Here is a 25,811-nt window from a genome sequence, read left to right as displayed (position 1 = left end):
GAGGACAGATTATTAAAGTCAAAGCTGTGTCTTTGCCACTGGGCATAGGATGATTGCCCCCTCGTGTATATACTGTGTATGTATCCCCAGTAGCTGAATACATTTTGGGTATAGATGTACTTTATGGGTCACACCTGCCAACAATGGCTGGAGAATTCCAGGTGTGGATACAGACAGTAAAGCCTGTGGTACAGGGATATGCTAAACACGACCCACAGGTGTTACCCCAGCCAAGATGTGTAGTCAACGTGAAACAGTATAGCCTGCCGGGGACATGCAGAGATAGGTGCCATTATATGGCATTAGAAAAGGTTGGCATCATCTGTCCCACACAAAGCCTGTTTAATGCCCCGGTATGGCCAGTGAAAAAACCTGATGGTACCTGGAGGATGCTGTGGATGATGGAGAACTGAACAAAGTAGTGCCTCCTTCGCACGTAGCTGTGCCTCTGGTTCATGATTTAATGGATCTAGGAACTTATTATGAACTTATTGCAAATACTGTTTTCTCTATCCCAATCTTGGCTGATAGCCAAGATCAAATTGCCTTCACCTGGGAAGAAAGACAATGGACTTTTCAAGTGTTGCCCCAAGGCCACCTGCATAGCCCAACCAGCTGTCATGGTTTAGTGGCTGGGGACCTAGCCAAGTGGACTAGGCCCAGCACAGTTACAATGTTTCATTATATTGAAGATGTCTTACTAACCTCTGATTCTCTTAAAGATTTAACTAAGGTGGCTCCAACACTGCTAGGCCATTTGAAATAATGTGGGTGGGCTGTGAACACACCCAAAATGCAAGAACCTGGGATGTCTGTCAAATTCTTGGTGTTTGTCTGGCTGAGTAAGACACAGGTCATCCCAGAAGCTACCGTAGACAAGATACAGGCATACCCTCGAACCACAGCGACAGCTCAGCTATAGACATATTTGGGACTTTGGGAGTATTGGAGAGCTTTTGTACCCCATATGGCCCAAATGGCCCATCCACTATACGTACTAATAAAGAAAGGAGTTATGGGAATTAGGACATGAGAAGGAAGTAACTCTTTTCCTTGTCACAGGACACTGTCCCTTAGCCAGTTCAGGAAATGATGAAGCTAATGCCTTGGCTAAGGTAAGATGGCCGGAGAGAGCCCCAGCCACTGATGTGGCCCAGTGGTTACATCAATCAATGCAGCATGTTGGCTGTAAGACCATGTAGATGGAGGCGCAAAGATGGGCTCTGCTCATAAAATGGGAAGATGTAGTAAATGCCTGTCACGGGGTGCCCCTTACTCGATGGCAAGTGGATTTTTTTTGTGGGACTGCTCCCTACATCAGAGAATGTCAGGTATATCTTCACAGCCATTCATACGGCTACAGGTCTTCTGTTTGTATGGCCCTGTCAGGCCCCAGGCCAGGTAAGCACCATTAAGGCATTCAATAGCCTTACAGCCATATACAGTAGGCCCCTGGTCATAGAGACTGGTAATGGAACCCACTTTACTGGACATGAAGTACAGAAGTGGGCTTCCCAGTTGTCTCTTCAGTGGAAATAACACGTACCACATCATCCCCAGGCAGCAGGAATGACTGAACGGTACAACAGTCTTTTGAAAAAAGGACTAAGGCTATCCACCCAAACCCCATCCCTGAAGGGGTGGACATGGCGGTTATGGCTGACAGTCAGGATCTTAAATGAGAGACCCCACGAGGGCAGGCCCTCTCCAGTAGAGGCTCTGTTGCATACAGCTGCAGCACCTACTCAATTACAAGTTACTGCTAAGGATGAGCTCTTGAAACCAGGATACGGTAAGAATGGCAATATCCTCTTACTGGCCCCAACCTGTTTACAACAAGGGCAGACAGTACATTGGGAATAAACTTGGAAAACAGAAGCCCCCATGTATGCTGGGTAGGCCTCACTGGACCTTGGGGGAGAGAATTAAAAGAAGATTTACAAGTCTCACCTTGGGTGACAAGTACTTGGCCTCCCCAAGTAAAGGTCACATGGCCTGGAACAGATAAGTGCTCTATCTTAAAGGGTACATTTATAGTATCCTTATGGCCAATCATGAGTTCCCCTATATTGTTACATGTAGAACCTACAGGTCCAACAGTGTTAGCTCATATGTGTGGTATCATAAACCAGGTAAGATACCTGTTCCTGAAACCATTCTTTCTAGGATGGCAAACTGGCCTGTATTTTGCCAGAGGGGTGAGAACTCCCTCTATTGGTGCCAATAACTCTTTTATCTTTTCACCCATAGCCCTGTGGCTGCTACCACCATAATCGACTGGGTGCATACATATGCTGGTGTGGCCAATATGTCTGCTTGCTGGATCTGCACTGAGTTCCCCACCAGTGGCTGCAGGATTCCCGTGGTGGATCATCCCTGACTATCATCATAAGGTTACTCAGGCTTTACACCAATTAACAAGTGAGATTCATGCTGTTCAAAAAATGACTGCAGAACCCCTCCAAGAATGGGGGGCCAATATGTCATCTTCCTGAAGATGGGCATTAGCTGTACTGGGAGGGAGCGCCTGTGTCCTAGTAGCATGTTGCTCCAACCTTTATTGCTGCTGTGGCCTATGGATGCAAGCATCAGCCATCCTTGCTAAGGGAACATTGTAGAAAATCTCAGACATGCAGATTGTATGGCGTGGGACCCTGCAGGGGTAGAGTATGAGGAAAATGGAATCAGTATAGTCCGGCCCCCTTGCCTCATATCCGGCTGGGTATGATTCAGCACATCCATTGTAAACAAGTTTTGTAAGAGTGGTGTAAATGCGCATGTGTGCCCATATACTCCTTGGCTGGTTGCCGCTATTGTGTACTTTTGGTATAAACAACAATGGCTCTGAACCACTGGCAGCAGAACTCACGTTGGAATAAAGCATGTCTACCCTGCCACTGGCTGCCAGAATCTTTTTCCAACTACCTGACTCGTGACCTGCACAGGACGGGGCAGAGGGGTCTGTGATCCAGCCCAACACAGAGCAAAACCAAAAGTAGTCCCCAAAATAATGGGTCATTAAAATTTCACCTTCCAGGATTTTCCAGCAATTCTAAAAACATCTTTACCTCAGTCATTTTTCCATTCTTATGTTTTGGAAATTATGCTGACTCCAAACTTAATTGCGGCACATTATTTCTTTAAAAATACAGGCAAGAAAAGGGCAGTGGCCTACTTCACATCATTTGAGCAAAATACAGGAGCTGAGAGAAATTTAGAGAAAATTAGAAGGGGCCTCTCTGTAAGAAAATGAAATAAACATGAACAAATTTTTATTTTCTAAAAGGAAATGACATGCATGGTCAATGATTAAAAAAATCCAAATAATACATTGCAAATTGGCTCTACACTCATCTTTATCTGCTTTTCAACCTAATTCTCTGACACATATACTGAAACAAATATTGATATAATTTCTTTCCTAAAAAAATTTCATTATGTACATAACGAAGAAACATTTGGAAAAGGAGAAATGAAAGTGCTGTTATTTGAAATGCAAGCTGCAGACACACTGGTGAAATGTGATGCTGTAGGAAAAATGTAGACAGTATCAGCTATGTGGGGACTAAAATGACAAAATAAAACATAATAACTTAACTTTTCTTGAAAGCCACAGGTTCCTTTGGGAACCACTACTAAAATTCCCTGTTTTGAGAATTACACTTTCTTTTCTTTTTTAACAAAGCCACCTCAAATTTCACCTCAGATGAAATGCATTGTCAAAACCTGAACTAAGAATTGTGTGGTGACATTTCAGCAGCAAAAAGTATCACTTCAAAAGGTCATGTCAACCCAACCCTGGGCAAGGACAACCACAGCCAGCCTGTTAATTAACTTTTGGGATACAAGGTAGATTTTATGTTTTTACAACTAAATTTCACACATCTAGCAACAATAGAGGCCTTTCCTTAAGAAAAAAGAACCCTAATATTGTGTTAGATCATTATGGCCAGAAGGAAGAAGCTGTAAATCTGCTTTAGAAAATAAAACGCATTCTGTGGGACGCTATTCTCCTAAGTAGACAGAGGACAAGGGAAGAGGTGGCTTCATCCAACTGTGTCCATTTTACCAACCTGGACGGCAGCACCGTTGACAAGCATCGGGAGACTGAGCTGCTGTAAGGTCCCCTCAGTCAGCGCTGCGGCCGTGCTCCGGTCCCTGTGCAGAGGGCAGCGTGAAGGGCACTTTCTCTCTGCAGGGGGTGGGTCACTCGTGAGCTCAGCTCCTTCTGCTCCTACATCCCCTGCGGCTCTCAGGAGGTGCCTAAAGCCTCCAAAAGGCTCTCTAGAATGCCTTACATCTCAAAAGGAATCAACGTGTTTGATTACCTAAAGTTCACCTATAAGCTTTAGGACAAAAAGTACTTTCAGAGTGAAGAATTCTTCCCAATGTCTCCTTACCCAGCATTAGGGAAGCTGGTTTCAGTGATGGTTGCTGCCTGTGCCATTGCTTGCTAGACATTTTTGATATCGCCCTTAGTTAGAAAGATAATAAATCACATATGTTTATTAAATATTTTAATATCACCCTTAGTTAAAAAGATTATAAATCATATATATATGTTTGTTAAATATTTTTAATATCACCCCTAGTTAGAAAGATTATAAACCACATGTATATATCGGGTACTACACAGTAGGTACTAGACAATTGGTAGCCACTCGTACTGTTCTCTGGAAAACCATGAACTCGGACTCTGATAGATGTGTGTTGGATGAGGATGGTGTGACAGCTGTGTGTCACGGACGCCTGAGGAGATCACAGAGAACCAGCGTCTGCACCTGCTGGTAGCACATGAGCTTGTCTATGGCACATCCTCAAGACACAACAGCGAATGCCACCCTGGCTCGGAACACGGTGTCAGGCCCACGCTGAACAGTCCAGGGCATGGGGTCAACACAGTCTAAAGCACTGGTAAGGATGAAGTCTGTGCTGCTATCCAAAAAAGGACTTTGGTGAGAACTTTTCAGAATTGAAGGAATTTCCCTGAACACCTAAACTACTATCTTTCTAACTCCCTGGCACTGGCCATGTTCTTTTAAAACTCAATTTCTTCTTAATTAAAGCGGTAGTCAAACATTCAGCTGTTTACCTCGTCATTTCAATAATCTTAAAGCTAAGGTGGGTAGACAGAGTGTGATCTGACACCACATGGAAATGCGCCACTTGCACCGAGCTGCCGAGGTCACCGGTGCGTGAGTATGGAGTGACAGCCAGGGTGAGACCCAGCACAGTTATCCCCTCTGCAGCCCACGCACACAGCGCTTCCAGGAGAGACTCAGCCCAGCTGAACACATCTCTTGTTTTCCCTACAGGACGTGGTCCAACTCTCTGTCTTTAAATGGAAGATATAATAGTTTTTCTTGAGTCATGGTTAATTAGTATTTTCATAACAATCTTACCTTACTATTTATTTTTGTACTCTATTAGCAAACTATGGATTCAACAGACGACCTACCCTTTTTCCACACCTGAGGCACCAACAGCATGAAACATAACTTTCATTTCTTGGGGCATCTAATCCAGGCAATGTTATTTTGGGCAATATGAAAATTGATTTTCCTATTTGTACAGTTTCTACGAAGGCTGTAGTAAGTGGTACTGATTGAAATTTTGGGGAGACATTTTACTGCATTTCATAAATAAACTATTTTTCACTCTCCATGGGTATCTTGAACTCTACACTTTCATGGGTGTTACATTATCCAGTTCAATGTGGTGCCTATTTGAGCCCCTCCCGGTTTGGAATGGGGTGTTCTTTACGGCTGCATAGATCAGAGTAAGAGCAGGTTTCCAGGAAGGCAGATGGGTCTCCATCCTAGCACAAAATACATCCTCAAAGTCCCTCTTGTTATAAGAGCCAGCAGCAGACTTGATTTTGAGCAAACGGCTGTACACATAGAAATCCTTATAGATTCATGGATTTGTTATATGGGATTTCAATCTGATATGGATTGAATTGTGTCTCGCAGTCCACTACGACTGTTAAGGGTGGGAAATCCTATCCTGTAGTTGAAAGGTGGGCTTTTGCAGAGGTAATTGGATTGTGAGGGCTGCACCCTCATGAATGGATGGATTCATTCTTGGGATAATGGAAACGGTTCTGGTGGTTTTAAAAAGAGAGCAAATGAAGAGGTTAGTCTCTCTGCTTCCGCCATCTCGCAACGTGATACCCTGTGTCACTGAAGACATCACCAAGGAACGTTCTCACCAGATGTGTTCCCTGGACTGTGGACTTCCCAGAGTCTGAAACTGTAAGCAATACATTTTGTTTCCTAACAAATTACCCAGTTCCAAGTATTTTGTTATAAGCAGCAGACACGGACTAATATACAGTCCCTCCCTGGGCCTTAACCAACCTACAGAACTAACAGCTATTAGCCTTCTGTTTCTCCCATGCATGTTGGTCCCTGATTGAAGGCACGTCTCCAGCCGTCACAGAGCACAGCATCAACAGGTCTGAGCACTTGTAAGTTCCACCACCCACCTCCAGTGAACACGGAGAGCAACAAAAATAACCAAGCCCCCTTTTGGGAAAGCCACGCCTGCAGCTATGGGACAGTTTTCTCTAGATCATAAGGTCAGTTCTCCAAATATCTTCCTTTTTACAAAATGAAAGGAAATGGAGTCTCACTGTCGAAGGAATGAAGCTGATTGAGCCCGGGGAGCCGTGACGGGCACAGAGTGTGTGTGACCCGAGTAGGGCGGGGATGAGAAGTGACACATGGTCATGAGATGAGGGGCTGTGGCCGTGAGGTAGGTGGCGCTCACCTCTGCCTCCTCCCCTGGCTCCTCGGCCCGAGTGTCCAGTCCGAGGTCCAGCCGAACAGCAGGGGTGGCAGCAGCAGGGGGCTCCTCTGCTTTTGGCTCTGGGGGTGCAGCCTGTTCAGATTCAGCCTTGGATGTTTGTTTTGGGGGTTAAAGGAAAAAGATCCAACATGTGAATAGATAACATTACAGAGTACTGGACCATTAAGATTTTCTTCATCATCCCATAGGAAATTAGCTTCATTAAATCTGCGCTGGGAAAAAAGCCCCCATTTGGCATTATGGAGTTAATAGGAACTGAGAAGTCTAGGAACAGAATCGCATCAGATCCCCCTTCCGTCATCATCAAGAGCTGTCAATTCCTTTGAAGTCAGGCAAAGACCATCACTCCTCATTCACTTACTTGCAGCATTGTGACTGATCACTCCCCTATGACATTGACAAGAGCCCCTAAAACAGTATGCTCTGCTACTTAGCAGAGAGATACAGACAGAGACAGAGGGGGGTCATCCCAATATTCAGATTAAAATACATTCATTTGACCCAAAAGGTCACCATGGAGATCGTGTGCCACTTCCAAGGCTGGGAGGAACAGATCACAGATACTCTGCTACTCTAAAAATTCCTCTTCAGTCCCATATTCCTCTTCTCCCTCCAACAAAATCCTTAGCAGTCAATTTATTTCATATAATAAACTAATTCTTTAAAGAACCGCAGGGCAGTATTCTCCACGGTATCAATTACACCCTTTTAATTGTGTGGGCAGGTGAGCTCCTTCTGTCCCACTGTGACCCCTATACGTAGACAGCATCCTGATTCCAATTATATTCTGAATCAGGCCTCCAGCATCTCTTAGCTCAAGACCTTTTGAAGTTTACAGTGGGCAATTATAAAATCACAACAGGCCATTAAAAACACCACAGCCAACGCATGTCACCACAACTACTGAAAATACCCCTTCCTTTTCCATTCTTATTAATACAAACAAGAATATTTGTCCAGCACGATTATTTCACTAAATGAAGGGCCATTAGAAGGCTCATTACGATCCTTTTCCATCAGAACCTTTAAACGGCAAAAAAATTAGAAGTGTTTTCTGAGTGAAAGTCTCTAATTAATACTTTTATCAGAGAAATCAGTAACTTCCTCCAGACTATCATCATAGCAACAAAAACCCACCTGTTTCTCCTGTACCCTCCTCTAAGTCAGTGCACATAACACATTCCATAAGGAAGTGATGGAAAAGTTATGCTGAGAATATAGACAAGGAGTAATGACAGCCTCGTGCTGGATAAATACACAAAATGTTTCTCTGAGGCCCCCGCCCAGTCATTCCCCGTGGTGCATGCCACGATCACACCAGCATTCTTTGCAAAGGGCATAAGAAAACCAGAGGACACACTGATAGAACATGTAGAGATTTGATATTTTCATGGGCTTTTAAAACCTTTAAGAGGTAGTTTGACACCATTTTTAAGAAAGGATGAGAGAAAATTCACCCTAATGTGCTCTCAGGAGTCCTTTATGGGAAAAGACTTCACTTTTGTTGTTCAAAAAGAATTATCTTCATAATGGAACAAGCTCTCATAGCAGTAAACAGATACGGTAAGCACTCAGGGTGATTTGCTATGAGCGAATGGCACGAAATGACCTACACAGTGAAGGACACAGAGGGTGATGTGACAAAGCTCCAAAAACCCACGGGCAGGTGCTGTCCCCTGTGAGCTGATCTGTGCTATGGAAGAAGTCTGAAGCCAGATGAGGAGCCAAGAGAAGAATCTAAACCCAAGGCAAATAAACACACCACTGTACATTTATAAATAGGCAAAGATGACTTAAAATGAAAAAAGATATTTGCAACAGATTCTGGGTTTCTCAGAAGTCTGAAGAAATTCTAAAGTTTTCTATAAGGCAAGAAGAACTAGGATGATTTCATAAATGAGTCCAGTTGCATTTGCTTGCTAAAACTGACAGTGCAACAACGGGATCCTACAAAGAGGACACAGGATTGCTTATGTCCCACAAGTCACAGCAGGTTTCACTGTGTTACAATATCACACCACAGAGTACAACTTGCCTTAAATTCCAGGGAGATGGATATGACACTGAATGAGTAAGGACGAAGCATGACTGAAATTAAAATAGGCTGTTCATACTTAGAAGTCACCCTTCTATCCCTTCTAAGGCAGTGTAAAATTGGAAATATTTGTCAAGATAGAAAACCAAAGACAAATTGTGAGTGACACCTTGTGGAAAGATTTAAAATAGTCCTGTAGGAACGGTGCCCTGCCTCAATTATTTTTTCTATAAGATGCTCCCTTGACAGACAATGCTGGTGGGCTGAGACCATGCCATACCTACTGGGAGTGCTGGAAGTGATTTCCTACTGTTTGCTTGAGTAGCAGTCATTATACATTCAGAGAAGAGGCATCCCCTTTACATGTACTGGTGACAGCAGGATGCCACGATGGATTAACTCTGAGAATCAGAAATGGAGTTCCTCCTTCAGAATAAAATGAGTAGTGCAGCCTTGGAGCACCTTTTCTGGTATCCTCCATGGTAAGACACAAGGCAGGTCAACGCAGAGGAAGAGGAGATGGCTTGGGAGACTGGCGTGAAGAGTCTAGTCACATCCCAACGTGGCCCCTGCCTCGTAGTCCTGCTTCTCCAGTCCTGGAAGAGCTAATTTGGTGAGACTGCAAAGGGCTGTGGAGGCAACTCAGCCCTAAGCAAGGTTACAGATGCAAAAAGGGTTTAAACTTGAACTCAAGGCATGTCCTGTGGGGCGTATGCAGGCCAGGAGATGTACAACTGACGACCAACTTCAACCCCCACCTTGCTCAGAACAGTCAATGAACTAAATGCTGGGAACTTTTCCTGCTCCTGGGAAGATCCTGTATGATCGCGACTCAGAGGGAAACACAGGCTCACTGTGATCTCCTAGTTCCTCCTAGGGCAGGGCCAATGCTAGCAGCACAGGCAGTGCTGGGCACGACACTGCTAAGTTCCTGGCAAGAAGAATGGGCAAGTTGTCTGCTTCAGAGAACACACTTCAAGACAAGGGCAGGGCAGGCATGGAAGCTCCTAGAACCAGCTGTGGAGGGGAGGGAGTGTTCAGAGAAACTTAACCACTGAACTCCAGGTCTGGATCTTTTGCATCAAAGTAGAAGGTGTGAGTTTCATTATGACCAATCGTCTTTCCTTTTATTGCTTAATTTTTCTTAACCCATTCACAATTGATAACTAAAAATCTCATCCTCCAGCTCCCTTACCCAGGCTTGAGAATCATCAATGAACATGAAAAACGAGTCTCTCTGGCTCCACTACTGACACCAATAGAATCTCTATTTGAAAAACTTAACTATTTCTTTCCGGGCTGCAGAGACTCTGCCTTTTGCCTGAATGCCCAACAGACAAAAGTATGACACTCTAGTGACAAGGGAGTAGAGACAAACATGCCTTTGCAAATATATCAAATCACCCTTTAAAACAAACTTCCCAGAACAAAATTCCTGACTTAAAAAATGAAATAGTCTAAAAAGAAAAATTCGTTCTACTGAAACCCAATTCCAAGCTTCCAGTGTGAAAGGTGGGACCTGGGATAGTGATACACTATTCCCACGGGAAAGCCACGGCGCTGCCGACAGCCCTCGTGAATGAACCTTCGAAGAGCCAAAATCCTCTGTACTGCAGCAGCGACAAGCTCACAAGCGACATCTCTTAAGTTCTCCTCATCAACTTTACTGCTGTAGTTCCCCATGATGACAGCAACACCGATCCTACAAGAACCTCCTCTCACACCTAAAGCAACTCCCGCTTCCTGCTCATTCCCTGACTGAGCATTTTTCTCCTCTCCTCTGGCATCTAACGAGGAATCACAACTCTAGTGCATTACTTCCTTCTACAGCTCACGAAACGAAGGGACGAGATGAGAAATGGGGTAGCTTCTGGCTCAAGAAAATAGCAAGAATCTGTTGTGAAGCATCAATCCTAGAGGCAATTTCACTTTAAATCCTGTAGCTTTTTACAGTCACATGGAAATATTCTTGTCTTTGATGGATTCACTGTGTTCCACTGAGGCCCATTATTAGGAGACTCGGGTTTTTGCTGAAATGACTGTGCCTCTTTATGAAAAGAAATAACCAAGTTCAAAGTCATGCTGAGATCTTAGAGATGCTTTCCCTCCAATATTCTAGGAAAGAGGGGACTGCAGAAATGACATTGTGGGTATTCAAACTCTACACTAACCAGTATGATCAACTTACTTTAGAACATTCAGTGGTAACTAGCAACATCCCAGAAACACAAAACAAAATCAGCTTACCAGGTTGCAGATGAAGCTCTGGTCTGTCTGTACTGTGAATAATGAAGTATCCTGGGGGTGAAAATCGGGGAGAAAATAGGTTTAAAAAAAGATGTTTAAATTAGCTACCACAAATTGTGTCAACACGTACGCTTTAAAGTTTTTAACAGTTCTCTTTCATTTAAATCATTAGAAAAAAATGCTAAAGTAAGTTTTAACAGCAGTTATTCTAAATATAAATACTTGCTGCAGAGTAAGGATGCGAGTCACTGAACACAGGGCACTAGCCTTGGGGCACCCATGGTCACAGCTTCTGTTGGCACATTAACACCAGATCAGAAGTGGCTGTAGGCTCCAAATGTTGCATATTTAATCTCACTACATCATCGGTGACTTCTGTGGGTTGTTTATGAGCCATAAGTTAAGAATTTTATAAAATGTTTGTTGACCTAAAAAATCAGGCTGGAAGAACAGGGATCTCTAACAGAACAGTTGTCTGTCATCACACTTGGAGCCAGGCTTGTGTCCCCCACACAGGAGACCAGAGTCCTCCCTGGGAAAACCGACCAGCTCAAGAAAAAAAGGAATGCCTAAAACTCTGACATCGGGGGCTCCCCAACAGAGAAGATGAGCCAGAGACTTTTGGTTAAAGGTGATGAGTTGAACATGTGCAGTTACCCCTGTTACCTCCAGAATCCAAACTAAACAACAATAAACGGAATGTTTTTTAAAAGCCTGTAAAGACGAAGAGAACGGGAAGACAGAAAACAGCAACACAATGCTGAAGTTGGAAAACAGATGAATGAGCAGGTAAGTAACCTGAAGGATTCAAAAAGTCTGTATCCTAAGGCAACGTTAGAAATGCCAAGTTTCTACCCAATTTGTTCCTCAGAACCCAACGGATCAAGACTTAGAAGCTTAGGGAACCACAGGAAACAGGCATCAGGGGAACCCGATGCAAGTCTCTGAAAAAGCAATTAGACCTCAAGACACGCTCATCTCTTCTGAACAGCAAGCAGTGTCCCTTTCTACCCCAGCAGAAGACCTGAGATTAATTCCTCAGAGGCTGAAACAGCGGGTCTCTGGACCGGGGGCACACAGGGATACCAGGGAAGTGGTGGGATTCAGAGAGAATTCACGTAACAGAGATTGAGAACACACAGCCCTCTCCTCCCGCCTGCCCCCATGTCTTCCCCGTTGTCCTCCCTTACGCTGGCAGCCCCACTTTTGCCCCCAGACTGGAGACCAGACAAGTCCTCCCTGGGAAATCTGACCAGCTCAAGAAAAATGATGCCCAAAGAACCTCTCATCAGGCCCTGCCCAGCAGAAAAGAGGAGCTGAAAGGTCCTGCCATGTGCCCACAGTCAATAAGTTCCATCTCCCTGGCCAGCTTCCAGTCAGCTTTCTAGCATCCCACTTTTAAATATGAGTATTTAACCAAGATCTTCAGACATTCAAGAAAAGTGTCAGATATAAAAGGTAGAAACCAAATAGAAAATACTTAAAAAAAAATAACAAGTGGAAGAAAACAAAGACTTTGTAAGGAAAAAAAAAACCTTCAACAATGGTTGTGACTAATACCCACAGTGACGTGATAGGAGATGCTGCATTCACGGCACAAGAGGATGCTATGGAACATGAAACACACAGAAGACCAAAAGAGCTCTTGGAAACCGAAAAAATTATGGGAGTAAAAAATCTGGTGGAAGAGCTAGAAAGCAGAGAAAGTAGAGAAAAATCCCTGAAACCAAAAGATGTACCTTTGTAGATTAAAAGGGCCTAGTACAATGGATAAAAACTGATCCATCACTGTAAAATTTCAGAAACACTGAGGTTAAAAGAAGATTCTAGGAAGTTCCAGAGGGGAGATAAAAGGAGGAAGAAAGGGGTGGGGGAGAGAGAGAGAAAGAAAGGGGGTGGGAGGAGAGTTTCTTACAAAACGATGGTTTCCCAGGGGCAACATCAGGAGGCAGAACTGAGTGGGGTAACGGCTGAAGCTTCAGGAAGACCATCCACACTCCCACTACAACGTCCAGACGAACAGTCCCTCACATGTACAGGGATACAGACACTTACAGACGTGCGAGGTCACAAGCACACGCGTCCCGTGCACACTGCTCTCAGGAAGCCACTGGAAGGTGTGCTGCACCCAAGCGAGGGATGAAGCCACAAAGCAGAAACGTGCTACTAGGGAACACTGGAGGGAACACAGAGAGGGAGGCGGCCCCAGGATGACACCCAGGAGAGCCTGTGACAGCGGCAGGCAGTGCGGCATCCAGGGGACAGATGGTAGCTTCTTCAAGAATACAAAACTGATTGTACATCCACCATTTCCAACCAAATGAAAGATTTATGTAACTGTGGACTACGGGGTTGGGTCAGTCACAAGCACCGAGAAAACCAAGCAAACTAACCGAGGGCGACCAGACGGGACCCACAGCTGCCACCCCAAAGGCAGCACAGAGCTGGCGGGACAGGACATGTAACGTCAAGATTGACACCAACAGCATTTCATCACCATGACATCGTCAGCGCAGGTGGGTGGTTGCGACGATGACACTGTCAGAGGAAGGCCAGGAAGGGGAGGGGTTCGTGGGGAGGACAGGAGGGGAAAGTAGCTTCATCTTCACCTTCCGGAGAGGGGTCACTGGGGACGCTGGAGACCTCGAGAAGCAGCGTTATAGAAACCCACGCATACGCGGGGGACCCGAAAACCCGTCAGGAGAGGTGAGAAGACTCACCTCTGACACAGGAGTGGAGGGGCTGCAGGACAGTCTGATGTTTTAAAATAAAAACCCTTATAAAATCTTGTTTCTCTTTAAATTACATGCATTAATAATTCTAATAGAAATATAAACTTGAACAAAAAAACAGATGACAATGCCTATAACATGACACCAGCCTTCCAGAAGAGTTTTCTGAAGATGAAAGAGGTGCGTTATCATCTCTGTGTCTGCCTGTATCTGTATCAGGGTGTAGGCGTGGCAGTGGGTCTTATCTTTTTATAGGTAACACAGGAAAAAATAATGAAACTTTCCAATAAAGAATCTATTTATGAATATACTATGAATATCTGCTCATTTAGAGAATTCGAAATGCTACAGTTATTAGACACTGTGCATGTCTGACACTCTGAGACAAAGCTTTCATTCAGACAAGCTGGTTCGAGGTCCCCCTTGACGAGGTTGTCAGGACTGAATCCAGGAGTTTGATGGCCATGTGACCTGCCTTTTCCATGGGTCCACCCGCCTATCTGTCAGGACACACACAGCGAATGGGACAGTCCACCTTGTGGCTCCTCTTTCACACACTTGCAAGGAAAATACTGCCTTATTGGACAGAGCCAATGTGTGGTTTCTGATCTTCCACTGGCTCCTTGCTGGAGAAGCCCTGCAGAAGTATGGCTCCTCTGTGAATCTTTAGGAGGAAGCTGCTGAACCGCTCACATTTGCTGAGGATCCATCTCATTAATTCAGAACAATCCCGCTCCTCTTTTCTAACAGCTGAATCTACTAGGTCTCTCAAATCAGGACAACTTCTAATTTCCAGCAGAGGAATGAGCAGAAGGTAGAAGCCCATGCTATAGCCAATAACATTAATAATAGCTAACTAAAGTCACGCAGCACGCAGTATGTGCTAGGCTGCTGGGCTAAGCGCTCTGTGCATCCGTCTCGTTTAATCTTCACAATCGTCCTCCACAGCTGCGACTGTTCGGTGTTCGTTTCTCGATTTGTAAGTAGTGGGGTCCAATGCTGTGTCAACACTCTCAATCTTTATGCTAGGCCAGCGGCACAGAGACCCACGTTAAGAAAACTTGCATCATTCTCAGCAGACAGAGCCTCCTAGAAAACTGATTCCTTACCTGGGTGAATCCATTAAATGAACCACCAGAAGCCTAAATAGAAATAGAAGTCAGAGTGTGTTATTTATTTATTTTTGGGGGGTCACTTTAGCAGGATCAGTAAATATCCATTACATAAGTGGGAAAGTAAAGACTACCACATATTTTAAAATAATACAAAAGTTTGGTATGCATGAAAGTGCTTAGGAAATGCAAAAGTCCACTCTGTATTATTTTAAATAGGCTGACAAAAAAAAAAAAAAAAAAGATTTTTATAATTATTGCTGCTGTGGGGCTCACTGCTAACCAAAACCCACTTTCTCAATAATCAGATGATTCCAGAGAATAACTATAAGGGATTAAACTGACAAGTCTGGAAGAAGCTTTTCCAGTGTTTCCATAACATGTCATTTTGATGAACAGCAATTATGAGATTCCACAGTTTCAGTGGGCCTGGGTAGAAACATTTCATGTGCTCTTACTGGAGTGTGTTCTTACCACTTTAGGAACAGTAAATCCGTCCGTGCTGTTTTGGTTTAACACACTTTTAGCACCTAAACATTAAGAGCGAAAGTGGGTAGAATGAATTCAGAAAACAGCATGGTAAAATACTCTCTTCCCCACACAATCATTCTACTCTTTGAGGGTTTTTTTGTCAACCTATTTGTGTTTGGTTTGCACAGATTTCAAGAGGTACAGACAATCTGTCAAGGAGATCAGACAGGACTCTGAGAGAGAGTGACGGATAATGAAGTATGCGAGAGACATTAGGGAAAACAGAACCTACGAAGTCTTTGGCTAGTCTATGCTACGCACTGGGGTAAGTACCTCGTCTTCGTCAGCCTCAATTTCTTGGTACAACAATCCATATCTCTGGTTAGCAATTTCATCTTCAGATAAATCTGAGTTGCTGATGTCATTATCTCGGGAACTAGCAGAACTCTCAGTGCTAGTGTTCCAGGAGGTTTCCAGAACCAATGGTCTAGCTCTCTCCTGGCTTTGTTTCCAGCAGCTAGCAATGGCTCGTTCCCCAAACACACCTGCTAGTAAGTCTGCCTTGAGTTCTTTCCTGCTCTCAACTATATCTAAATGTTCCAAGCAATTGTCTAAGCCTCCTGTATCTCTGATAGGCCAGTGGTTACAAGAATCTAGCCAATTGGCAGATCCACTTGCTTGGCCTTCTGGTATACCAGAGAATCCTGCTATATCCTTATCATTCACGGCTGAATCCACATTTGGCTGGCAGATTTGACCTGCATATGTTCCCCAAGGAAGTCCTGGCAAGTTAATGGTATGACTACAGTGCCCAGTCATTGTACTTTCAGACCTCTCTATTAACCAATCTTCTGCCTTACATGAACACCAATCTCTTCTGTTTGCATTAGTTCCCAGAGAATAATCAAGGTCAATACTAGATTGGGCTGCCACTTCACATTTCATTGATAAAACAACAGCCTGATTTGTACCTCTGTCACCTCCAGGAGCATTTAACACAGTCTCACAATGAATTTCTTCAGCATCTGCACTGCTCTGTGCTGGGTGATATATTATATCATGGTTGGGAGGATCTATTAAATTTTTCTTTACGTCTTTTCTAGCTAAATCCCATCCCTCAGAGCTGTCATCTTCAATATTAGATACAAAGTTGATTTGGAGTGGCGGATTCAAAATATCTCTGTGATTGGCAGGTTTAGCTCCAGAGCCCTCTATAGTTTCACGATTATTGACTACTACTTGAATCCCATCATGTAGCCTGTGATTTCTGTCACTAACTTCATCTGCCATATCTACTTTTTCCATGTCTTTTTGTAGTGGGTCTGTTTTCTCAAAATAATTTTCATTGTTTTTTATACTTTCCTTACACCTTGCTCTTAGATCTTTCCCAGTTTCGCCTTCATTACTTTTTAAGGTCTCCCTGTCTTGCTTTCCTATTGTCCTAAGAAGATCTACTACGCTGTTTCCTGTACTTTCACATACTTTCCCTTCAAATTCCTCTGTACTTTCTAGTGCCGTGATATCCATAGCTCCAGTGTCTACCTTTTGACATGTCTCCACACTTGCCCACATAGCATCTTCTATCTTCTGTTTCTCTTCCTCTTCATCTGACTTTTCAACATTTTCATGACTGTCTTTGAGCAAGCCAGCTGTCTCCATGGCTGCCACATCTGAGTCAAGCAAGTCATATGGCTGCTCCATCTCCACACAAGCAGTAGTGTCAACTCCAGCCTCAGGCAAGGGCTCTAGGGACAGCTTTTCATTGCTGGTTGGAGGGGCTGGCCCCAGGACATGCTCACCCCATTCAGCCACAGCAGGCCAGTCAGCAGCAGGAAGCATTCCAGTGGATAATCTCATGTCTTGCTCTGCTTCAGAGAGACATGCAGAGTCTTCAAGAGACCCTCCTGGCGTAATTTCCTGGCTGACACTCTCTGTACTAGCATCAGGGCCCCAAGTAAATGCACCTATATCAATTTGAGATCTTTGAATTTCTTCGGCCAACCCACTGTCTGGAGTTTCCTCCATGATCAGGTTACACAGGGAAAGACTTTTAGAAGAGTCAGTCTTTAAAGTATGCAGAAGAGCAAAGGAAAAAAAAAACAAAAAACATAAGATGAAATACACCATGATAAGATCTGATGAGAAACACAAAGCTCTTCAGTAGGGTAGCACCAGCTAAGCAAAACTAGAAAGCATTTAATTTAATTGGCTTAATGTTAAACCTATAACTAGCAATGCCATGGGAAACAAGTTCATTCTAGATAATATACCATGTATATAATGTATATTAAATACAAAAAAATCCAGAATTTTCTGGATATTTACATACCGGCTGTACCAAATCAGTGCTTGTCTGTAAGGGTAAAAATAATAATAATAATAATAATAATAAAAACAAGGCAAGAGAAGAAAATTCATTGGCTCATTAAAATCTCATGCTGTTCAGAGTCAACATTCTATTGAAGGATGTGGCTTTTACTCGTTTAGGATTAAATTTTATAACTTGTTTTGTGATAAGAATAATTTTTGTTCCAAAATTACTTGATTATTACAAAGGCACAAATGAAACACAAAGAAAACCTCTGTTATTTTCTATCATCAACAAGGATGTTTTATGGTTAGTACACGACTTCTGCTTTAGCAGACTCTGAAATGCTAAATTTCAAATAAGCAAGCAAGTCTGAGAAGACCAGAGTAAGATCAAGCAAGGTCAAGAATTCACACGGTATCATATTCTCTGACACAGCGTCAGAATAAAGTCTCCTCCAAACTCATCCTACACCTGGCTCTGCCTCTGAGGGGGCTGTTTGGGTGGAGAACGATCTGCCTGCCTGCAGGACTCTCTTGACGTTCTTCCCCAGCCTAAAAGCCATTTTCTGCATACAAGGAAAAAGCCTGAGAAGTTGAGAAGATTAAAAGAAGTATGAGCAATTATGTCCAGAGAGCCATCATTTTGCATTCCTGCTTTTATCACCATTCCTAGCAAGTCTGTTCTCTGAAACAGTCAAAGTCTCCTTATAAAATGACACTTCACCCTCTCCATACTGTCCCCAGCTAGAAAAGGAAAATGTATTATGGTTCCAGCTAAAGATATGAAATATTGGAACAACAAAAATTAGCATTGTCTCCTTAATTTCCAAGGAACTTAACAAAGAGTTGCAGCTAGAATTCAAATGCCTTAAACATCAACCCATGCATCCTTCCTTATGAAGATGCAAGTAAAACCAACTCACTATAAAAGACACAGTCTAGTCGGTGGTGGTCTCAACCAACACTTTTTAGCTGGTCCTCTGAGGGTTCTCCTGACATTCCAGGGAGCCTAGAGTGCAGCATAACCCTGCAGCTGCAGGAAGGAGGGGACAGCCACCCTTCTGTTTTATGGGGGAAAGTAGCAACATTGCTGCAGAGGACCAGGCCCACCAATAGCTAGTCTATCACACTTTCCTGTTGCCCGTACCACTAAAAAAGAAGAAAACACAACACTTGAATTGGGATCTTAAGACCACATGTCCAGGCTTTTCTAGGACAAAGGCCCCACCCTAAGGCATATGAGGCTCTATATGGGTACAGCCAACCTCCTCATTTCACAGCACCAAGGCCGCCACCATGAGCTCTGTTTGTGGCTCTTTTCCAACCCTGAATTCTGGAAGTACTCATCCTTGCACGTCAGATTTGCTGAATAAATAACAACGGTAATAATATTTACCTTTTAGTGATACCTACCAGACATTGGGCTAAATACCCCACAAATATTATCTTCTTTCATCCTCACACAACCTCTGAGGTAGTATCATTACCCTTACTTTACAGATGAAAAACACCTAGGCTTAGAGAGGTTTAGAAATTTCTCCAAGTCTCAAGGTTATATGAGTCTGGACTCAAATCCAGGGCTGTCTGGCTCTGAAACTCAAATTCTTAATAACCAAGTTTTACCGAACATAATAATGAAGAAATGGTTCCTTGTACAGAGCAGCCCATGCCTTCCATGCTTCCCTCATATTCTATGTAAAAGCCCCCACATACGTGCACACCCTTTGCTGCAACTGCTCCTCTAGCCACCAATCGCCACAGGAAGGAGCAAAGGAGGCCAATTCCTGAGCCCCACTGCCTAGGAGTCTGGTCCCCTGGACTCTCACTTCATCATTATCTCCAGGCTCTGGCAATGCTTGGAACCTTCCGGGGACTAAAGATTTTTCTAGAGGACTATGTTATCATTACATGCATGGGTCTTCTTCCCATCACAAATGACAGAAAATATAACAAGGTTTCCAAATTTCTAGGGATCAAGATACATGAAAACACAGATTTCTTATTAGTCTTACCGTCCACAGGTCCCAGGGCAATGTCTGGAAGCAAACAAACAAAAAATATATATCGTTAGTACGCAAATCCAAAGCATATGAAAAATGCTGACGTGATAAAAGTACTTAAGCCATAAACATTTCCCAAGCACTTAGTACAGTACAGTACTGTTTGATAGAACTTTTTAAAATTTTTATTTTATCAGTATACAATGTGGTTGATTTTCATGTTCCTTTACCAATTCTGATGAGAACTACAAACCACTGTTGAGAGAAATTAAAGAGGACACAAGAAGATTCAAAGATATCCCATGCTCATGGATTGGAAGAATTAACATTGTGAAAATGTTCACACTACCCAAAGTGACCTAAAGATTCAATGCAATCTCCATCAAAATTCCAATGACATTCTTCTCAAAAATGGAAAAAACAATTCTCATATTCACATGGAATAACAAAAGACCACAAAGAGTCAAAGCAATCCTGAGCAAAAAAAAATAAAGTTGGTGGCATAACACTACCTGAATTTAAACTGTACTACAAAGCTATAGTAACCAAAAACCATTTTAGACACATGGATCAATAAAACAGAACAGAGAATCCAGAAATCAACCCATTCACCTACAGCCATCTGATCTTTGACAAAGGCACCAAGATTACACACTGGGGAAGAGACGGCCTCTTAAGTACATGGTGCTGGGAAAATTGGACATTCATATGTAGGAGAATGAAACTCAAACTGTACCTCTCGCCGTAACCGAAATCAACATAAAATGGGTTAAAGAATTAAATATACACCCTGAAACAATAAAACTCCTTAAAGAAAACAGGGGAAACAATTCAGGAAATAAGATTGGGCACAAACTTTATGAATACAACCCGAAAAGCACAGGCAACCAAAGGAAAGATAAACAAATGAGATTATATCAAACTAAAAAGTTTCTGCACAGCAAAAGAAACAATTAACAGAATGAAACCAACAGAGTGGGAGAAAATATTTGAAAAATATACATCTGACAAAGGATTAATATCCAGAATGTACAAGAAACTCAAACTTAGCAGCAAAAAACCAAGTAACCCAATTTAAAAATGGGCAAAGGAGCTGAATAGGCATTTCTCAAGGGAAGATAAACTAATGGCTAACAGACACATGAAAAAATGCTCAACATCACTCAGCATTTGGGAAATGCAAATTAAAACCACTTTGAGATACCATCTCACTCCAGTTATGGTGACTAATATCCAAAGACTGAGAATGATAAATGCTGGCAAAGTTGCAGAGAAAAAGGATCCCTCCTGCACTGTTGGTGGGACTGCAAAGTGGTGCAGCCTTTATGAAAAATGGTATGGAGGTTCCTCTAACAATTACAGATAGATCTACCATATGACAGCTATCCCACTGCTGGGTATGTACCCAGAGCAATGTAAATCATCATGTCGAAGGGACACCTGTACTCCCGCATTTATTGCAGTGCTATTTACAATAGCCAAGAGTTGGAACCACCCTAAATGTCCATCATCAGATGAGTGGATCAGGAAAATGTGGTATATCCACACAATGGAATACTAATCTGCTATAAAAAAGAAAAATGAAATGCTACTATTCACAGCAACATGGATGGACTTAGAGAAAATTACATTAAGTGAAATAAGCCAGGCACAGAAACAGAAATACTGCATGTTCTCACTTAATTGTGGGAGCTAAAACCAAATAAATAAGTAAATATACAAACAAATAAATGCCGGGGGCGGGGAGAAGACACACATTCACAACAACTCCTTAACTTGTTAAGACAATGGAACTTTCTCGGGTGACATAAATGACTTATATATGTGCTATCATATGGTAGCCACTCATCAGATGGGGCTATTGAGCACTTGAAATGTGCTAGAGTAACAGAACCAAATTTTCAATTTTACATAATTTTAGTTAATTTAAGTTTAAATGGCCACATGTTGCTAGTGGCCATGATATTGGATCACACAGGTCTAATCAACCTTTCACTATGTGAGTGGAAAACTGTACCTGAAACATGATGAACAGGATTACTTTAATACACATACACATGCACCATGAAAATGAAGTAAACAAGGGGTCCACATGTTAGCGTGTACCATATCTTTGAGGAAATGCTGATCCTAATCATTGCTCATGCTATTCCCCCTACATCACATTCAAGAAGATAGATTACAACCAGTTTTATGGTAAATGAACCCCAGAAAAGTAGTTCTTCAATATGTTCAATTAGATGGTAACATACAGCTCAATTAATTGGTAATAATGCAAATTAGCAGGGTGTTCCCTAAGACATATGATAAATTATACTTACTACTGGTATTTTAATTACAGAGCTTAGATACTGGGGAGTGGGTCCAGATGTTCCAAATGACTTCCACTGTGTGGGGGGAGAGGGAGGCAGACCTCTTTCTTATTTACTTTGTGAGTGACAGTTGCTGCCAGAGCCCCATCCCTTTATGCCCACATTTTTCTAACTAGGATGGATCCACATTTATGCACTTGTTTTTAATCACTAAATGTAAACAGCAAACTGGAGAGCCTGGCTCTCCCATCTTAAAAATAGGACAATTTCCAGGTGGAAGGACAGATATCTCCTTTGCATTATGTACTACAGAAAGCGGGCCTGTGGCTCTGCCCGACACCCACCCACCCGCCTTGGGCCCATTCAAACTGCTCTGCACCACCTGCCCTGCAATGCTGCGCAGCCTGGTTGATCCCTTGCTTAGCACCTTCTCGTAGAATGACTGAGACAGGAGAGTAGATCAGCTGCATTGAAAGTCTCAGTTTTTCATAAATGGACTTCTGCATCTAAGATGCATTTCTGATTATCCAGGTGGTTTATGTTCCTTTGCAATGTAAGGGGTGTTTTTCAGCCCCTTAAGAGTCACAGATCATAAAAGCCAGCCCACTTCTCCGCACACGGCAGACAGCAACAACATTTCCTCCAAAGGAAGGTAGCCATGTGAAACATGTGTGTATCTGCCCTGGGAGTCATGAGAGGAGGTCACAAGACACAGTTTCTGCTAGCAGCAGGAACATCAGTTGGAAGCATGGGGCCAGGCGATGGGCAAAGGAGATCTCTGTGAGTGACAGGAAAAGACGGCCGGCAGGACCGCACTGCACTGTGCTTTTGTCACGCTGCCTGCAACTCTTCTCAGCAAGAGGAGAGATGCAACTAGAGCTGGCTCACAGGATGACTCTGCAGGAAGGAGACTCGATTATGGCAACCAGGAGCTGGAGCAGTCTGTGACCTGGCCCCGAGGGAAGAGCACAGGGGTGCACACAGCTCGCCCCAGCCACAGTCATGTGCTTCCTTCAGCACCAAGACTGCCGAAGATTTAACCAAGGTCATTAGGTCATTTTTCCTTTTAATTCTTAAAGAATCCCTCAGTCTTAAGTCCACACAAAGTTCCATGATTTGATGTGATCATAAATTGATACTAAAGAGGTTTCTCTCTTGATTCAAACTTGCAGACAGAAATACTGTGTGGAATCTCACCACTAATCATTACACCACGCACAGTGGAAACTTCGCTTCTCACATTAAAGCAATGAATGCTGGACAGTGCGACAGAGGAAGACTGTGGATTCTGCTGGCTGTCTACATGATGCAAGAGCTCTGAGAAGGAAGTACACCGAACTGCGTGGATGTTCATTTTCTGCTTTTCTTGGCCACTAAGGTGGAGCCCTCAAACTTGCTGACAACCACTCCTTTAGCATTTCCGAAAGTATGCTTTAGAAAACATGCCATATTAAGAAAAGTTTCTTAAACATATTAAGAAGTTTCATTAAAACAGATTTTGCAGCCAAAATTGGGATACTCTAAGTTAAACAAATGTAATCATGTTTTTTAAATTGCTGGACTTATCAGAGATTTTAATATTCAAATAGACATTGTGAATCTCCTAGAAGAGTGTTAATAGAGAGAGAGCTTCCTGAAACATTCATCTAAGAGACCCAGTTCTGCAAATCACCTTTAAGGCTAGCGTCTGGTCTACTTGATTTCCTACTTTACCAACATCTTAGACTTTTATGGTTCCTATAACAGGGAGGACTTTATAAACCCAATCACATTCTAGAACAGAGCATGGATTAGAGGAAAGCCTGATTGACTGAGGATTACACTGAGCTGTTTGTGCCCAAGTGGTTTACCATAAAGTGCCAACAAGACCTCAAGACCAGGAAACTAAGCTAGGTCCTCATTCTTAAACTGAGTTTTACAATACACTTTCATAAATTAATTCGAAATACAGAAGGGAACTTCAAAAAAATTGTGGAAAATAGAATTAGAAAATAACGCAAATCTCTCCACGAACTTTTTGAAGTACCTCTTATTCTAGCCTCTTTGGATTTGCCCAAGTTCAAATGTGAGGCCCCAAACATCCAAAGTACTGATATAAACAATTTCTGCTTTGCCGGACTTTGAGTGAACTTACTTCCATTAGCAGAGACAACTGTGAACTAATTATATTCCTGAAGAATCACCCACAGGTCATTACAGCACCTATGGCCAGCATCCCTCTGACACAGAATGCTGTCACAGTAACTACTGAGATGGGAGAACCGTGGAGAGGAGGAAGGGATGAGCAAGGCAAGTGTGGGCAATGAAGGCCAGTGCCACATCAGACCACCGCCAGCAGAGTCTCTGCCATGTGCGGGCTGAGCACATCATTTGGTTCAGAACAGTCAAGACTGAAATTCATGTCTGTGGGGCATAATCTCATGGTCACTTCAAACACATGTCACTTGCCAAGCACGAGGCTGGAAAGTAGAGAAAACCGTAAAAAGAGTAAACCCAAAGCCAAAAGAAGCAGCTTTACCCAGGGAAGCCATAAAACATATTGTCCCAATCTGGACACTGTTGAGTGCAGGAGGGCACTACTAGTAATGACCCTGGGAGAGAGAGTTCCTGGGAGAACAGGAACGCATGGCCATGCCAGCTCTGTGTGCAGAGAAAGCCAACGGCACTGATGATGATAAGGTCCTCCTTCCTATTAGAAAATATTTGCCAACCAAAAAGAAAAGTAGATACTGAAGTCATCTGCAAGAGAAAGGCAACATCTGCTCCCTTACAGAGCTCACTGAGGCTTAAGAACCGTCATCCCCAAACATCCAAAAAGCACTTGATACCTGAGACATGGGTGAGTGGGTCACTCCGGCAGAACCCACAGGGGCCACCTCAGGCTTGAAAGGGTCAAAGTCTAGATCCAGCAGAGTCTCCTCCTTTGTCACCTCAGGAACTTCATTCTGTTCAAATAAAAAAGCGTGTGTTTGCTTGAATCTGATAAGATTCGTGATACAGCCCATGTATAATCCCTCTAATATTGTTATTCAGTACACCCAAAGCATGCTTTGGTGGTTTACCATTTAGGTGGCTCAACCATATGCTCCAAGAGTCACTCAGCTAAATGAGTGAGAGGGGTAATAACTAACTTCAGCCAAGCATAATCTAAGTTACCCAGGAACGTAGGGTCCCATACCCCAGTCTCTGTCCTTTGTCAAGCTCCAAGTCCAGCCAACGAAAAGAACATCTGAGAGCTATATCCTAATGCCACCAAGATGCAAGGAACCACCTTCTCTCTTAGCTCAGAGAACTCAGATCAAGAAATTACAAATGACCAGATAGATAAAATGGGCCAGGACTTGGACCCATGACAGTAACCCACTGCTGTGATGTTCCTCTGTGAAGCTAAAATTTAAAAAGGAAGGGACCATTGCATACTCCTGACCACATCCCACCTGCTGCATCCCCTCCATGGCACCCTCTCCCTTGATTTAATTAATGTATGGATCCATTCATCATCCACAATACTGTTTGTTTCAACTGTGTAGATGAGTGCATGAGAGAGGAAGGGTGAAAAAGAAAGAGAGGAGGACAAGGAAGAGCCATGTCCCCCAGCATTTTCTGCAAAATGAGCTCCCAACTCTAATAACACTCATGGATTATAAAGAAGGCAAGCCAAATAAGACACAGAAAGTCCTGCTATGATAATAACACAAAATCTATATTGCTAAACTTTAACATCTGTTCATTTCCTTGTGGTATCATAATACAGGGAAACAATGTGGGCTTAAAGTTGGCCT

The 25,811-nt window shown here is 43.1% G+C and overlaps 1 protein-coding gene across 2 annotated transcripts in view; it reads right to left on the bottom strand.

The window, feature by feature from the left end:
- Positions 1–25,811, bottom strand: part of AMPH (amphiphysin) — a 238,688-nt gene that overhangs the window by 28,572 nt on the left and 184,305 nt on the right. The window contains exons 12-17 of one of the 2 annotated variants that reach the window (XM_063113943.1): positions 24,858–24,974; positions 19,730–19,753; positions 17,737–17,760; positions 14,934–14,966; positions 11,093–11,149; positions 6,772–6,897 (exon numbers count right to left, since the gene is read on the bottom strand). In XM_063113943.1, coding sequence (XP_062970013.1) covers positions 6,772–6,897; positions 11,093–11,149; positions 14,934–14,966; positions 17,737–17,760; positions 19,730–19,753; positions 24,858–24,974 — 381 coding nt within the window. The remainder of the gene's footprint in view (positions 1–6,771; positions 6,898–11,092; positions 11,150–14,933; positions 14,967–17,736; positions 17,761–19,729; positions 19,754–24,857; positions 24,975–25,811) is intronic. The other variant, XM_063113944.1, reaches the window with a different exon arrangement.

This window comes from Cynocephalus volans, chromosome 11 (genome assembly GCF_027409185.1).
Source record: "Cynocephalus volans isolate mCynVol1 chromosome 11, mCynVol1.pri, whole genome shotgun sequence".
In the NCBI taxonomy this organism is placed as follows: domain Eukaryota; kingdom Metazoa; phylum Chordata; class Mammalia; order Dermoptera; family Cynocephalidae; genus Cynocephalus; species Cynocephalus volans.
This window is presented reverse-complemented; position numbering and strand designations above follow the sequence as displayed.